The sequence below is a fragment of the Clarias gariepinus genome, chromosome 16 (genome assembly GCF_024256425.1).
Source record: "Clarias gariepinus isolate MV-2021 ecotype Netherlands chromosome 16, CGAR_prim_01v2, whole genome shotgun sequence".
NCBI lineage: Eukaryota > Metazoa > Chordata > Actinopteri > Siluriformes > Clariidae > Clarias > Clarias gariepinus.
The window spans coordinates 9,134,599-9,151,400 of NC_071115.1; the positions used below are offsets into that span (position 1 = coordinate 9,134,599).

The 16,802-nt window shown below is 38.1% G+C and overlaps 2 protein-coding genes and 1 long non-coding RNA gene across 8 annotated transcripts in view; 1 reads left to right on the forward strand and 2 right to left on the reverse strand.

The window, feature by feature from the left end:
* Positions 1–2,765, reverse strand: part of stat5a (signal transducer and activator of transcription 5a) — a 91,990-nt gene extending 89,225 nt beyond the window's left edge. For 2 of the 3 annotated variants that reach the window (XM_053514501.1, XM_053514496.1), the window contains exon 1: positions 2,635–2,765. The gene's annotated coding sequence lies outside the window, so the exon portion shown is untranslated. The remainder of the gene's footprint in view (positions 1–2,634) is intronic. The other variant, XM_053514500.1, reaches the window with a different exon arrangement.
* LOC128544418 (uncharacterized) lies at positions 720–16,428 on the forward strand. Its single transcript, XR_008365788.1, has 3 exons — positions 720–1,718; positions 6,031–6,186; positions 16,356–16,428. It is a non-coding gene; the product is annotated as an uncharacterized LOC128544418 (long non-coding RNA).
* Positions 10,002–16,802, reverse strand: part of stat3 (signal transducer and activator of transcription 3 (acute-phase response factor)) — a 31,063-nt gene continuing 24,262 nt past the window's right edge. For 2 of the 4 annotated variants that reach the window (XM_053514493.1, XM_053514492.1), the window contains exons 22-24: positions 16,374–16,433; positions 12,914–13,011; positions 10,002–11,427 (exon numbers count right to left, since the gene is read on the reverse strand). In XM_053514493.1, coding sequence (XP_053370468.1) covers positions 11,375–11,427; positions 12,914–13,011; positions 16,374–16,433 — 211 coding nt within the window. In that variant the 3' untranslated portion in view covers positions 10,002–11,374. The remainder of the gene's footprint in view (positions 11,428–12,913; positions 13,012–16,373; positions 16,434–16,802) is intronic. The other 2 variants (XM_053514495.1, XM_053514494.1) reach the window with 1 other exon arrangement.

Consider the following 16,802-nt stretch of genomic DNA (forward strand, 5'->3'; position numbering starts at 1 on the left):
TCTTACTGTACCTTTTCCCACAGACCTGCCTTGCAATTAATGTTTGGGACTGAGACACAGTCCAAGTGTTAACGTCTAGATGGCCCTGTCTGGACTTCTCAAGCTCCATGTCATAACTAAAAACTGTTTCACTTTCATGAAACTATTCATGAAACATGGACTACATTGATAAACAGCTTTTGTGTGATGGCTTGTGACCGCATTATTTGAATAGTTTTAGACAGAAATTGCCACAAACAGTTTTTACCCACATTTCCACTTAGTGCACAGTTAATAACCTCAACAAAATGGACCTCAATGTCAACTACTCATAATTTTGACCTCAGCATACATTAAGTCCTATAGTAGGGGTATATTTATGGTCATGTTATCACTTAAATTATGAGTTCCCTTCTGTCCTCTCAGGGTTTTTTTTTTTTCTTACTCATGTCTCCTCCGGCTTGCTCACTATGGACAAAGTAATAAATCTAATAAAATGTATATATATATATATATATATATATATATATATATATATATATATATTTTTTTTTTTTTTTTTTTTTTTATATATTTTTTTTTTATTTAATAATTATTTATATACCGCTTATCCTGTATACAGGATTGCGAGGGGCCTGGAGCCTATCCTATGAGACTTTGGGCACGCAGGGTGCCAATCCATTGCAGGGCGCGCACACACACACACACACACACACACACACACTATGGGCAATTTGGAAATGGCAATTTACCTAATCTGCATGTCTTTTGACTGTAGGAGGAAACCAGAGTACCCGGAAGAAACCCACCAAGCACAGGGAGAACATGCCACACACAACAGCATAACAGACTAACCACTTCACCACAGTTCCAGCTCTCAAAATATACTTTCTTACTTATCCTCTATACCTATATTAATCCTGTATACTGGGTCGCGAGGCCTGGAGGCTATCGATTCAGGGCATGAGACAGAGTGCCAATCCATCGCATGACCCGCAAACACACACACACACACACACACACACACTATGTGCAATTTGGGAACACTGCATGTTTTTAGACTGTGGGAGGAAACCTGAGTACCCGGAGGAAACCCACCAAGCACAGGCAAGAACATGCAAACTCCGCACACACAGAGACGGGAATGAAACCTTCGACCCATGAGGTGGGAGGCCAGATCCTCTCAAAATGTATAATTAAAAATAAAAAATGTATTCCTATTAAGAATCTTCAAGTTTTGTTATTTTTGTCAAAGGCGCTATACAGATAAAACTGAGCAGGAATGACATGTTCAAGTGACTGAGTGAGTGAGTAAGTAAGTGAATGATGTTTGCTCATCATAATTAAATGTTGCAATAACTGCCAAAGATGTTTTTTGGGGGATTTCATGGGGGTGTTGTTTGTGTTTGTTTGCATGGCAAGCATAAAAATGTCAGCATTTTTATTCTAAAACTGTAAACTTCAATGAAACTGAAAGTAAACGAAATCGGCAGGTTCATCCTGAAAAACAGTGTGTATGTGTGTGTGTGTGTGAGAAAGAGAGAGAGAGAGGTGTTAAATTATCAGGTCTGAAATCCTGTCACAACCCTTCCCAGCCTGAAGCGCCGCTCGCGCGACCCCCACAGCGCCGCTCGCGCGATCTGATCCGCCGAATAACGGTTCAAACGGCTAAAAACAAATTAGTGCTGAAGCAGCAGCGTTACAGTCTCACAGCAAGCACGGCGTTTCCTCTCAGTAAGGTACAATAAATTTATATATATATATATATATATATATATATATATATATATATATATTTCACGACACCTATACGCACTAACAAAGAGAAATACATCATTTTGTTCATTGTTTTTTTTAAAATTTTTTATGCGCGCGTGGTGGCTAATTTCCGTGCTAAACTTTAGCCCTGTTTTTTTTCTAAACGAGTGACAAGTGTCGTAATTCCAGTTATCGTCACTTCATCATGGTGTAACTCAGACCGTGACAAAGTTCATTTCTATGAGTCGCCTTGTTAAATTTTACGATGTAGTTTTTTGTGGACACATAACACATAAAAAGACAGAACACATACACACACACACACACACTTTGGTAAAATTTTACGCTGCTATTCTGGTCTAAATGTGGGAAAGGAATGCAGTTCGTGAGGCTCCGTTCCAAACCGCATACTCATATACTAAAGAGTACGCACTATCAATCGCTACTAGAACTGCGCCGCAGCATCTCTACTACAGTAGAACTGCACTCGCTCATCAGACTGTTTAGTGCAGTAGTGCGCTAGTGCGGATTGAAGCGCGCGCCCTCTAGCGTTGACAGCTGCACAGTGACCGCCAGCCCTGCAGCGGAGCGGAGCTGGAGTAAGTCTGTCCGCCTGTTGAGCTAATAAATAAATAGAGCCAAAAAGCTTTAAGACAAACAACTGACCAAACAAACAAACAGGCGATTGAAAACATTATCTAATCTTAATTTTCATGACAACTCAGCTGTAAAGTTGCGTCAAACAGACATGTCAGAAAACTGGCTTGAACCTGACACGCGCGCACACGCACGCGCGCACGCACAATACGGACAGTTAGTTTGTTTACGAAAATTAAAAAAGAGCAAAGAAGAAGAAGTCAGGATGCGATGCGATAAGGGCAGCATTGAAGAACCTACCTGAAATGTGCTGGAGCATAAAAGTGCAGCAGAAAACTCCGGGGTAAATATACAGAGAGAAAGAAAGACGAGGAGACAACCTGAGCTGCCCGTGTGTCCTCCTCCTCCACCAGCGGGCTGTGCACTCTTTCATCCGTCTCTCCTCTCTCTCTCTCTCTCTCTCACTCACCGCCCACTTCCGGTGTTGTTTCCTCGCGCTGTTTTCTTGACTGTTTTTCCTATTTATGTGTTATATCCGCTAAGCACTTCTTATTTACAGCCACATGTAAACTACATTTTTTTTTGTTTTTGTTTGTTTTGTTTTGTTTTGTTTTTGTTGTTGCTCGTGCTCATATGCTGTGAAGCACACACACATAGATAGGCTTAGTGTCCTAATGGGTCGCGAGGAGGCGTGAGAGCGCACGCGAGACTACCCGAGCCGCGCGCGCCCGCTTCCCATTTAATAGCAATTATTCCCGGCGGCACGCGCTGTCATGGACACGAGCGCACATACGCGCGCGAGCGATTGATGTAAATACGTATTTAAATTAAAGTGCAAATGAATTTCCACTGAAAGTTGAGCAATATATATATATATATATAAAATTCTTAATTGTATGTTTATGTTAAACTAAATTGAATGAAGTACATTTCCAAACTTAATATATTTTTAATATAGGATTGACATATTATCAATATTTAAACGCTAATCAACATCATAATTATCTGTTGAGTGTGCAAACACATGTTACCACTTGCCTAATATTGAGTAGGTCACACCTTTTACCACAATAGCAGTAATGCACAATGTGTTCTGACTCCTTTCTATCACAACCAGCATTAACATCCTGCTCAATTCGATCTACACTAGCGCTTCTATTGGATTGGACTACACTAGGCAGCCTTTACTCCCCATGTGAAGTGATCCCAGTGATCTTTGGCTGCTCATGACCCTGTCCCCAGTTCACCGGTTTTCCTTCCTTGGATCACTTTCGGTATGTCCCGACCACTGCAGACCAACAACAACCAACAAGACCTGCAGTTTTGGACTTGCTCTGACCGAGTTCTCTAGCCGTCACAATCTATCCCTTGTCAAAGTCACTCAAATCAAATTTTGCCTGTTTTTCCTGCCTAATATACCCCAACCACTTTCAGCCGCCATTGTAACGAGATATTGATAATCTAGCTACTGTGAAAAAGGCAAAATTGTGATGGTCCGCAATTGTCACGACAAACCAAAAGTGGTCCAAGAAAGGAAAACCATTAAACTGGCGACATGGTCATGGGCAGCCAAGGTTCACTGATGCACATCCTGAAGCCTAACCTGTGTAGTCTGATTCAATACAAGAGCTGCTATAGCACGAATTGCTGAAAAGGTGAATGCTGGTTTCATAGGAAGGGTGTCAGGAAACACAGTGCATCGCTGTTTTGGTGGCAAAAGTTGGGACCTACTCAAAATTAATCAGGATACATTGATCATATGTCCATGTATAAAACAATAGAAAAAATACATGCACATAGAGAAACACACATAGACACAGAGACACATATAGGGTACGAGCAAAGATACACATATACGCACACAGACAGAGGTCTCGTTAGGGGCGGGTAAATGAGTGACAAGGAAGCTTAAAAATACTATGAAAATTGTAGAGGATTGGTTTTGTCAAGTTTGTGGAGGGGCCCACAATCTCTAGTAGCGCACCCTGTATACACACACACACTTTATCACTTAATTGCGATGTAGACCTGCATACTGTGCTTGTCTGAGCTCTCTGTCCTTTCATTTGCACTCAGGGTAGACATACCTCAGGTGCCCTTACACAGGACTGAGACAGATTAATCTTCATAATTAATCTCCAGAGCCTCCGAGGTGACGTGGTGGTTACTATTTAACAAGGCGTAAAAGACCAAGAACAAACATTCCAACGACGTAAATGGGGGGATGCAACATATTGTAGGGTTCTCAGATCCTCACTTAATTTATTTATCTTCAGTAAGCTGGAGAAGGTCTGGAGCCTAACCTAAGGAAATGAATAAAGACTTAAGTAAATCAGGACAAAGTCGTCATCTCCATGCTTATGCTAGTACTGTAGGTGTCAAACCACTCACCTCACTTGTAGTTCGACTCTTGTGAGTATGTCACAACCTTTACTGTTGTGGCCTGAGGCAGATTAGCAAAGCAGTTCACCTAACGTTGTACTGTATCGTCTGTGCCACTTTCATCCTCTCTTGTTTTTCTTGCATACATTTAACATGTGGTCATATAATAACAGAATAAAGATGAAACCATGGCAGCTGTGAGAGAGAGAACTGGAAAAAAACATCAGACCACACTGACACAAGAGTTATTTCAGGATTCGTTTAAGGAAATTATCCCGATTTTGTCGTTTTATGTCATTTGCATAGAGTTTACAATAAAACAAATATAGTGTGGGAGCGTTAAACCTTGTCCAGGATGCTTTTATTATTCTTAATGTATTGGTTGACTACAATAGTTAAATTACTCGACAAGAGATATCTTTGAAGCAATCTTCAAAGACCAAAATCTTTTTTTTTTTAAGAATTGTATTTTAACACAATATTTCTTATTATTTATGTTTTCTTATTTGTGTAACTTGTGTAGATTTTTAATTGTTTTTTTTTTTTAAAGCTTTTTTACCAGCCCATGCTTCTAGTCAATCCACATTCTTTTGCTCTATCCCACCTCAAACAACAGAGCTGTAAGGCAAAAAAAAAAGAAGAAAAAAAAAGTGGTGGGCTGAGGACTGATTTGAGAACCACTGGCTTAATAAAGTCAATTAACTACACCTAGTGGCTGTTTTTTTTTGTTGTTGTTCAAGTTACAATCGTCTACAGGCTCATCTTGCCTAGTGTGTTAAATAGACTGCAGACGTTTGATTTGTGTAGTCATTCAATCTGCCTTAAGATAAATTTTCTGACATCAACCTTCTAAACTTAAAAGGAATGCCATTAGTCTGGATGTGTGCTGACAAAATGTACACTAAAGTGCCCTTTGGGGTTAAGCGTTCGACATTATTTGCTTTAAAATGGTGGGAAAAAAACAACCACAACGAAAATATAATTATCCATTTTTTTCCCCCGGAGCCTTATGAAAGGAGCTTCATGCATGTTGTGGCAACGTAATACATCCTGTGTAATTTTTAAAAAAAATATTTAAAAAAAAAATTATTCGACTACTGTAAGTGTTTTATTTGTTATTTGCTTAATCCTAATCCTAATTCTTTTACTGTAATCCTAATCGGTCAGATCTATGCAAAATTTTGCACTGCTTTTTTTTTTCCAGATTAAAGTGTCTCGTAAGGAAAGTAAAATAAACACAGAAACATGTCATGCATGCAGTCAGCATTTTATTGTTAGAAAAATAAGACAGTAACACTGTTTGGTCTCTTCTAGGTATGTTATATGGATTGATCCAAGGACACTGAGTAGACAGCGAACCGTGAAAGTGAAAGGAGGTGGGGAAGTGCTTTAACCTCTCGGGGGGCCCTGAATTCCTACAGCTGCCCCTCGCCATGAGGAGGGGAGGAGGGGAGGAGCCATGCATGGCAGGTTTGTGTCATCCAGACTAACATGAGTAACTGCAGGGCCTTTTTTTTTTTTTTTTTTACAAAAATACTTTGTAGGAACATGAATTTTCTACAGTTATATATTATATGTGGTTAGCACTGTACAGGTAGTCACTGACTTATAAACATTTAAATTTGTGCAGACACAAACAGTTCTACTTCTGGTTCAATTGCATAAGTAGCTCACGTGTATTGTCCAAAATACAGACAGTGAACCAATATTTACATATATACTGTATATATATATATATATATATATATATATATATATATATATATATATCGTGCTTAAGAACTTTTTTGTACGACAGGGACTACCTGTAGTTAAAGTGTCTGTGTTATCTTGTGTGTACCCCTTGATGGACTGGCCACCTATCTAGGGTGTATCCCGCCTAGTGCCCCGAATCCCTGGGATAGGCCCCAGGCTTCCAGCAACCCTGTATACTGGATAAGTTGTATAGAGATTGAATGAGAGAGCAGTTGTGCCACGTAGCTATTTATGTATGGTGTTCACACTCATAGATACAAATCACCTGAAACTTTGTCTATAAATTATTCTCATTCCTCCAATCCAAGATGGCTGACAGTGAGAGATGTAAAAAAAAACTTGACTTTTTTCTTACTCACTTTTATCCTGATCAGCGTTGTGGTCTGAGCATCTTGGGATCGCTGAGAGTGAAGCAGGAAAGAGAATCAGTAAGATATACACTCATTTTCATACAGCTTTTAATTTCTATCCATAAGCGCTTCTGGGCAATAAAAACAAAACCCCTGGAACACCAAACAGCTTCTTTCCAAGAGATGGAGCAGCTGCCGACAAATTCAAAACAGTCATATGCTGTAACACACCCAACTTCTCATAACTGTTCATGCAATATTTAGCACATTAAAAATTTTGTAAACAAATATTATAGCAAAAAAAATCTGTAAACAAATATAATATCAAACCGTATATCTTATTAAGTCAGTTTTGCTCCTGGCAATCTGACTTTATTTGCAAAATGACTTAATTTTTTAACTTGTGAATTTACTATGTAATAGTCACACATAGTACTCGTGAAATGGATGTGAAATGAAAAGTTTTAACACAAAACTGAAGCTTCACTGATGGCGGCACAGGAGGTGAGTGTTGGTGTGTTTGAGCAAAAGAGAGAGAAAGAGATTTAAGGCTTCGTATAAAGTTTAGTGTGCTGATCTGAAATCAGGTTTTCCCTGCAGCATCAAAACTTCATAGTGGATCCATAAAAGCTACTAGAGAAATAGAGGACATTTAAAATCTTAATTTTTTTTCAAGCCATGAAATATTGCAGTTGTTAACTTTCACTCTAGATGAAAACCCCTGGTTTTCTTGGCTTTTTAAAATTATAAATCCTCCAGTGTTTTTTTGTTGTTGTTTTTGTTTGTTATTATTATTGTTATTATTATATGCTTATATGAAGAAGAAGCTTAATATGACAAACTGCAGCTTGAGCAGTAAAGGATGGAAAAAGCAAAACAAAGCTCTTTTTTTTCCTGTGCGTGTCATCAGACTTGCATCTTGGAAGGTGTTGAAAGTGTACACTCGTTCACACACCCACATACATGCTTCACTGCTTTATAAAATGCTGACTTAGCGCAGATGTCTGGGATTGATAGTGGCATCGCAAGACTAAATCAAGCGCTAATCAAATGTTCATCTCCGAACTGCAGACTGAGTTTTCAGACACCTTCACAGAGCTCTCTGTCTCTCTCAGTCAATAGTCTTGGTCAGTGTATAACTCTCTCTCACACACACACATACATAGTGCAGGGTGAAACCACCACCGTGCTGTAAACAGAGCATGTATGAGTGTGTCTACTTCACGCAACATTTCAAAGGCAAGCAGAAATGTCAGATATCCAATCAAATCATCTGTTCACATCAAAGTCTTTACTGTCTTCACTATAACCCTGTCTTTGCAAGGTTTCAGTTCACGTTTTCTAATTAAGATCGTGCGAAAACAAGCCACTAGCCAGTACTGACCCCTACTGGTTAACCCAATGTAACTACAACCACGAAAGACAAAACTTCTGAACTAAGCATTTCTACAGAGAACGTGTATCTGCACAATATGACCACATATACAGGATTTTAAAACTATCCTGCTTGTATTCTTTCCTTGTGCTTACACTCGGCGGCTCATCCACAGGAATCTTCAACAAATATTAATCTCCTCAGTCATATTAAAGTCCTCAGTCAAAACATCACATTTTAAATACCACTGAAATCCAAACCAGCTGTTTTGAGTGGGAAAAAAAGTACATAACGTGACATCTTTCTAGATGTTATCGAGTCAAAGTGCAATTTCAGGGGCGTTCAAGTACAATCGGGACTTTTGATCCTTATTTTGACTTATCCCAGAGTTTCACTAGTGTTTGGATACCATTACGTTTTTTTTCAGTACCCCAGAGCCATGTTTGGACTGCCTGCTTCACGTCTTAAAACGCTGGCCTCCCAGGAACTTCTTTATTGGCCCAAGAAACTTACTGAATGTTCACAGGAACGACTGCCAACTCTCCTGGGATTATCATTAATGGACACACAGTCTCCTTGAAAATGGTTGAGATTGTTCCTCATATTATTATTATTATTATTATTATTATTATTGTTGTTGTTGTTGTTTATACAAGATTGCACTTGTATAAAAATGCCAAAATGTTGTCTCAGATCTTCGGCATTTAATAATTTAAGTCCAGATCTGCAAACAAAGGCAGGCACCGGTAGTGTGTCTATAAACCATGTTAAATTTACTGCAAAGACTTGAAGTTGGAAAAAGGGAGAGAGTAGTAGTCCTAATTTTGTGTAGGACCTTACAGTATATTGCGAAAAAATTTCCCCTTTATTAGTCCGTTCTTCAATCTCTTTTGGTAAGAACTAACCTGTCAGTGTGGAGACACTCTGACCCAGTCGTTTACCTATCACAACTTGGCCATTGTCAAGTGGATCAGATCTTTACATTGCTCTTTTTTTTGTCCCACTTTCAACACATCAACTTTAAGGACAGACAGCTTACTTGCTGCCTAATGTTTTTCACCCCCTGACAGCTGCTATTGTAATGAGATAATGTTCTTTACTTCAGTGGTTTTCAGTGTTATGGCTGATTGGTGTATTAGACATTAAATTAAGGAACATCTTATGGTTTCTCAACTGTTCTTTTCAAAAAGAGGGCAAAGTAGTCCCACGTTAAAATGACAATGGATGTACATTACTGGGCCAAACTTTTAGACACTTCTGGACAAACCTTGAACATTGAATTAAATCAGTAACATTTTGTAATAGAGCACTTTTTTTAACAGCATTCTGGAGGCTGTTTCAGGATTTTTTTATGCTCAAGAGATAAAAGCAAGTGAGAGCCAAAGTCAGCAAAATGGGGCAATTTTTCCACTTGGGGAAAAAAATGCTTCTTTTAAAACTTTACAACGAAGTCAAGAAAACTGAGGCAGGTTTTATGGCACAAATTGCTCAAACCAAATCCTAACTTATCTTTCTATCTTCATCACTGTTTAATGCATTTTATTAGCAATATACAGTATAACATTTACACCATGTGTATAGGCAAGGGAATGAAAACAGCACTGTGTTAAATTAAAGATATGTTTATTATATGAACCATAACGTCTTGACCCTTGACCCCAAAAGCTTGCATTCTGTGTGCATAAAACATTGTTAAATAGGTATAAAAAAAGAGATCTCTTTCTCTCTCCCACTCTGTCTGTTCAGTGCATAAATCCCCAGCGCTGTGTGTGTTTCTGACTGAAAGGAAGTCAATAACCGATGTATGCAGTTGATTTTTTTTATTAAAAGTTATGTAGCCACTGTACAGAGAGCTTACAGGGAAGGAAATTTACAACACAGAAACCGTACTGATCATGGTCATGCATTCAGCAGTCAAGTCTAAATTGCTAAAGAAAGCATAGCGTTAAACAACCGTAAATGAAAAAGGTCATAATAGGAAGAATAAAAGACACGATTATACAGACCTCATCCTGACATTGATATGGAAGCTGTTTACACAATTAGAAGCTTGAAATATTTCACTAAACATTATTACTGCAAATGTAAAGACAGAGAACATCTTCACCTTTTATCAGACTCAAGCTAAGGTATTTATTACCACAAGGGATTTATTATACCCTATTGTTTGTCTTTCGGGCCCCCCCCCCCAATTAATTTACTGGTGTAAATGCTGACGGCATCAACGACTGACGTTTGACAGCTAGTTAAGTGATGCAGTCGAGGTTTCTCTCCTCCCAAATATGAAGGGACCACTATAACACGTCATTATTGTACTGTAAATACTGATGACTAAACATAATAACACCCTGAGTAGCAACTGGATCTAATCGAATGAGACTGAGTCTAATGTCTGAGTCTGATCTCCCTCACTGTATGCTGGACTCAACGACTGATCACGAAAGCTGCTGCTGCTGCTGCTAGAACCCACTAGCCACTTGTCTCTCACACACAAACATATAGAGAACAGGCATGAAACCTCTTAAGGCAAGGTGAATACAGCATTTATAAAGAACGGACAAAAACCGGTGGCAAGACATACAGAGGATATAATACAGTTAGCTCAAAAAGCATCTTTTTTCCCCATGACACATATACAGCGTTAGCTTACATGGAAAATAAATCATTGCACAAAGCCAGTGAGACACATGATACACTTTCTTAGATTATTCTAAAAAGAGTACAATAAAACAAGGATTACATAATGACATACTGGGTGAGTTTTTCTCCCTGGAACAAAAAAAAAAAAAGACCTATTTGTGCGATAATATGAACAAAATGGCACTTGTTATCAGTACAAAGCTGTAATTAACTCACAAGCTTGCTTTATTTTTGGATGGTACCACTCCAAAGAAAGCAAGAAAAAAAAAACCTTACATTGTTTATGGGTTTTATAGATAAGAATTTGCTTTAACACTCCACTAACCCAAGATTAAAATCGTTCAGAGTGCAGAGGAACGCATGATGAATATAGGGGTCTAGTGAAAAGGTTTAACAGTGCAAAGAGTAGCACCTGTCTGAGAGCCATACATAAAGAACAAAACAGGACATCGCTCTCGCTCTCTTTTTCTCTTCGCATGGCAGAAACAGCTAGAAGTAAATGGCTAAATGCAACTCGTCTTCTCCGTCCGAGCGCGTCTCACATGGGCGAGGCCACATCCGTGTTCATTTCCATGTCCAGAGTGAGGGAATCTGTGAAAATAAATGAGAACCTGTTGTGATACTCAGATAGAATCAACAGCATGTGTTTTTTGTTAAAATATCACAGGTAGTGTGTGAGGTTCTTAACGGACAGCATATGGTACACTGGTTCAGTCAGAGCGTGACGAACAACCCAGACAAAAATATAAAAATGTGACTGGCAAAATTAAACAGGCTCGATCATCTGTCTTATGGGAAATCAGAACAGCTTTGGAGTAATTGCAGCACAATATTTATTCTCTTTTCTCATTTGCTCTGACAGTAATGCCAGCTCTAATTAAATGATATATAATCAAAGGTTATTAGTAACATGCTCGTCCTAATACTTTTAAATAGTAACAGTTCATGAATAGGTGCTTATACAGTGGACAGTCCATGTTAGTAGGTGTGTAAGGCTTTTAAAGTTTCTGCTAAGAAACATTTGTCTTTTTTCTTTCTTTTTTTTTTTGGAAAGAGTCTCCAGTGTCAGTGCCTTGTAACAGTCAAAACTAAAGATGTAACTTCTTAAAGAAGTCTTGAACGTTTGAAGCATTTGTTTTTCCCTTTCTAACTGCGAAGGGTTAAAAAGAAAAACGAGGGATGATTACAAAACAACCACTATAATGTAAATAAAACAAGGAGCTTGTTTAATTAATTTCAAAAGAGACCAATTTCTTTTGCCTTTCCTTTTCAGTCATTTTGAGGAATAAATAAGAAAAAAAAAATCCTACGTTTTGTCCTTTTTTTCTCTTCTATTTTTGTATTGTCCAGAGTTAAAAAAAGCAAGTTAGAGTTTACCCCTGTTGTTTACTAGTACAGTACACTACCAGTCAAAGGTTTGGACACCACTCCTAATTCTGTGATCTTCCTGTATTTTTATTTCTTTCTCTGTTGTAAAAGCAAAGCCGAAGGCGTCCAAAATATTAAATAATCTCTTCTAAACAGGTGAAATTTAGATCTTTTCGGTCTTGCTTTCCTGAAATGGTCTTCATGAGAGCCGGTTTCATTAAGGTGCTTGATGGGTTTTGTAAATGCACTTGACGGGTTTTGTAAATGCACTTGACAATACTGTTCTTACAAAGAACTGTTCCAGAACAGCTGACCTTTATGTCTTAAAATAACAACTGACTTTTTTTGTTGTGAGTAATTTAATTACCTAATTTGAAATATCCAGGATTGTTCTAGAATGTGAAAAATAAATAATAATAATAATTAAAAAAAATGAATATGAAGGTGTCCAAAATTTTGACTGGTAGTGTATGAGGATGTAATGAGTGCCTGTTTACATATTATACAGTATAATATGTAAGAAGACACTTATTATACATTATTCTCAGCTCTGATGTTTTCTGGAGGGGAGTGTCTCAGCGGGCACTCATTTACATAAACACTGAAATGGAACGAGAGGAAAGAATTTGAGTATTTTAGACCTGAGACCTCTGGTAAATTGTTAAAGAAATAATAAAACAGCAGAGGAATGTGCAAGTGCAAGTGTTACCGAGAGGTCCAGGGTTGGCCTCAGCCTCATTGTGCATCAGAGAGTCAAGAGTGCGAGGAGACATGGGGAACAGGTCAGCAGTGTTACCCGAGTTAGTCCTGAAATAAAAGGCAAACACATACACACACTGATGAGAAAAGCTACACACACAGGTACACACACACGCACACACATGCCTTATGATAATGCTCTTTTCCTAAAACCCACCCACAATGTGTCATGTTCATGTTCAAAAATGGATTAAATGCATTTCCAGTTAAACACTCTAAATCAGGAAAAAAAGGTAAAGGAATGTTAGTCAGAGGTTTGTTACAGGAGGCTGAGTCAGTAAAGGACCAAATGAAAATCCATTTTGTATTTTTATTTTGTATTTTTATTTTCTTCAGCAGATGTAATGCCAGTGACATTACATTAACAAATTAGGGCTAATTGGTTAATAATATGTACAGATCAACTTTTAAGACCAGTGGATTTTTTTCGGTCCATTCTACACCCCATTCTTTTGTCACCGTAAAGGAAAAAAAATGGATTTAGATACAGCACCAAAAAAAAAAAAAACTCTGTTCTAGACGTCAAGTGCTTTGTCGTCATGACAACAAGTTATTTTCATGACTGTTATTAAATCACGTTTGAGCAGCACACATGTTCGTGAGAACTGTGTGAAAAAATGTCAAACCTTTTTATTACAATGTGAATCACAGCACTGAGGACGTACCAGCTTCAATAATTTCACTCTATAGGATCTGTGTTACTCAGTTAAAATATGACATGACGTTATCTCAAATTAATGCAAACTTTAAACGGATGTGACAAATGTGTGCACACACTTGTTATTGTTTGTGCAAGAAACGACCCAAAAAGTGGTGGAAACAATTTGTCCTGCTGTAGCACTGGCGTAATTCCGGTGAAAAAAAGAGGAAACGTATAAAACGCTAGTGGTGTACGTTTACTGTGCCATAAAGCTTGCGGAATGAGAGAATGAGCTGCTGAAGTGTGGCTTAGTGTCTGGCAAAAATAGCATTACTCTCTGTGGCAGACAATTTCCACAACTGCACAGAAATAATAAGATAAATTTTTAAACACTGAGACAAGAGAGAGACTGTAGGCGTCCCTCTGAAGAGCCATTTTACTGAATGAGCCTCCTTCACCCGAGTCACACTCTCTCTCACACACACACATTCACAGAGTACATAATGTGTGAAAGGAACCTCAATGGTCCTCAATGGTCATAAACGGAAGAAATTAGTAAGAGAAAAAAACTATACACAAGAAACAGTCAGGCCTCTTTTCCTGTAAGGGTGAATGTTAGTGAGACTGTTAAATAATGAAAACTATGAGGGGCGCGTTGAAGTCAAACCGGGACTTTTGTTTGTATAGAATAACAAAACACAGTTATGAGAGTAAAAACTCCCTTTATTTCTCTATATAATCCCCTTTCACACTAATGCACTTATCCCAGTGTTTCACTAGTGCTTAGACACCAACAAGGTAGAAAGTTTTCTCAGTGCACCAGAGCCGTGATTGGTCTGCCTACTTTACATCCCAAACGCTGGCCTCTAATGAAAATATTACTTTTTCTACAAATTATCCGTAGATTTTCAAGGATCAGACATTCTGCTCACTAAATGTTCACGAATAAGACTGCAGTAGGCTCCGAGCCACCTTGACCAGGATCGTCATTCCCAGATGGGACACCCTCTTTAAAATGTGTGCACCATTTAAATGCTTTACTGAGACTAAGTAGTGTGTTTGAAGTCTTCTGTGTTTTTTCTGTAAACTCTTCTGAAATCTTCTGTGTTTTTCATCACAAGTCCCGGTTTTACTTGAACACCCTTCGTAATATCACACACAAAAAGGATAGGGAATAAAAAGAATGTACATGGCTGTAATAAACTCCCATAAAAATGCATTTGTTAAAATGTTGCACAAAATAAAAAAATATATACTGTGCTCCAAATTGCACACGTTTCTAAACAAAAACTAAATGAGTGTAAAATAAAAAGAAAGCAGGAGGAGCGTCCAATAGGGCAATTCATATCAGAGAACAGTTGCAAATGTTAAACATTAATGGTAAACAGATGCTCATTTTTTCCCTTCTGTTTAAATTTTTAACATTTATAGTGGACAAATTAATGCCCAAATAGCTTGAACAAAACAAATAAAAAAATAAAGACAATTAAAAAAAAATCTTCGTTTCTGTCTTCATTTAGAAATGAGCCTGCTAACACTACAATGTCTAACATTGAGTAATGTAAGCATCTTTTGGTAAAACATATTGTTTGTTTAATATTTTTAATTAAGGTAACATTAACAAGTGGAAGATAAAAAAATTCTCCCACAGTGCCAAATAAATAAATAAACAAATAAATAAAATAATGTCTGATGAGTTTAGAGCTTAAATTTTTTTTTTTATCATTATCATCCGTGTATCATTCATGTTCAAAACACCTGTACGGCTATCAATCACTTTGTCAGTTGACTAAAAATAGTGCGTAGTGCTAGTGAGGGAGCTACAAGACAGCTTCTCTTTGTACTACCTGTGTTTTTATTTTTTTCTATCATGACCAATACACACCCTTGCGTGTTCATGATTTAGAAAATGAAGCACATTGCATCACTACGCATGCATTACAGGTTAAACATACAGGCCATATGACAAACAAAAGTTTGCTTTGCTACTGCCTCAAATGTGAAATCGGACAGCGAAGTGGTGTCGTTAATGCAGCTATTGCTTTAAAACATTTGGAGCACAGCACAGACAAAAGCCTGTTGTAATGAAGCCATAGGTACTACATACATGGAACAGGTGAGGAAAAGGAACCGCGGGTGAAAAGCATGAGGTATCAGTGACAGTATTATTCACATGACTCTCGGTTATACAGTATATTGACTCATGATGATTTCAGCTTTGCAGTGTTAGAGCACTGATCAGGATGAAGTGTTGAAAAGGAGAGAACCTTCCATTACACACATGCTGAAAAAAAACTGACTTTACATAGTAGGAGCGTTTACATGGACGCTTATAATCCACTAATTATCAGAATATTAGCCCAATCGGAATAAAACTTCTTCCACAACCGGAACATAAACCGGAATATGAATGAAGACAAGTTTCCAGAAAAGATGTTTGCCTCCATTCCTAATCAGTAAACTTAAAAGTTTAATTTAGGTCATTTTGGTTAGCATGGAACCGCACATCTTATCAGATCAGCATCCATTTACTGTAAGCTTTTAAAGGAAAATCTCTCCAATGATTTCTATAGGATTAAAGAAATATTGTCCATGTAAACGCTAAAAACAAACATTCCAGTGTTAACAGGCAGTTGTCACTGTTATGCAAAACAAAAATTCATAAAGACTAACTCTCTTTCTCTCTCACTTTCTTTCTTTCTCCCTCTCTCTCTCTCTCTCTCTCTCACACACACACACACACACACACCAGCAGCTCCCTAGTGCCTACCCAGGGAAGCCGTTAGCCAGCAGTTCGCTGTCCGGAAGGTCCATGAAGATGGAAGGACACCTATGGAAAGAGGTCAGTTTACAGCCTGTGCGCACACTCACACAACATGGACAGCCACATAAACATAGGTGCGCGCACACACACACACACACACACACACACACACACACACACCATGTATACTCAAACACAAGCGTACTTTAAACCTGTTTTTTTTTTGTGTGTGTTTTATCCATGCAGTCCGACCCTAATGACATCAGACTACCCGTCACTCCTGTGCTGTGTGTACCTGAAATTGCTTCTAATTGCCATTTCTTTATCAGAGTATGAATACAACAACATGCCTTGGCAGGTGCTTACAGTTTGGTCATGTTTGGTTCTGGTTTGTTTTGTCACATCCTATCATACACTTCCACCCACTGTCATGTA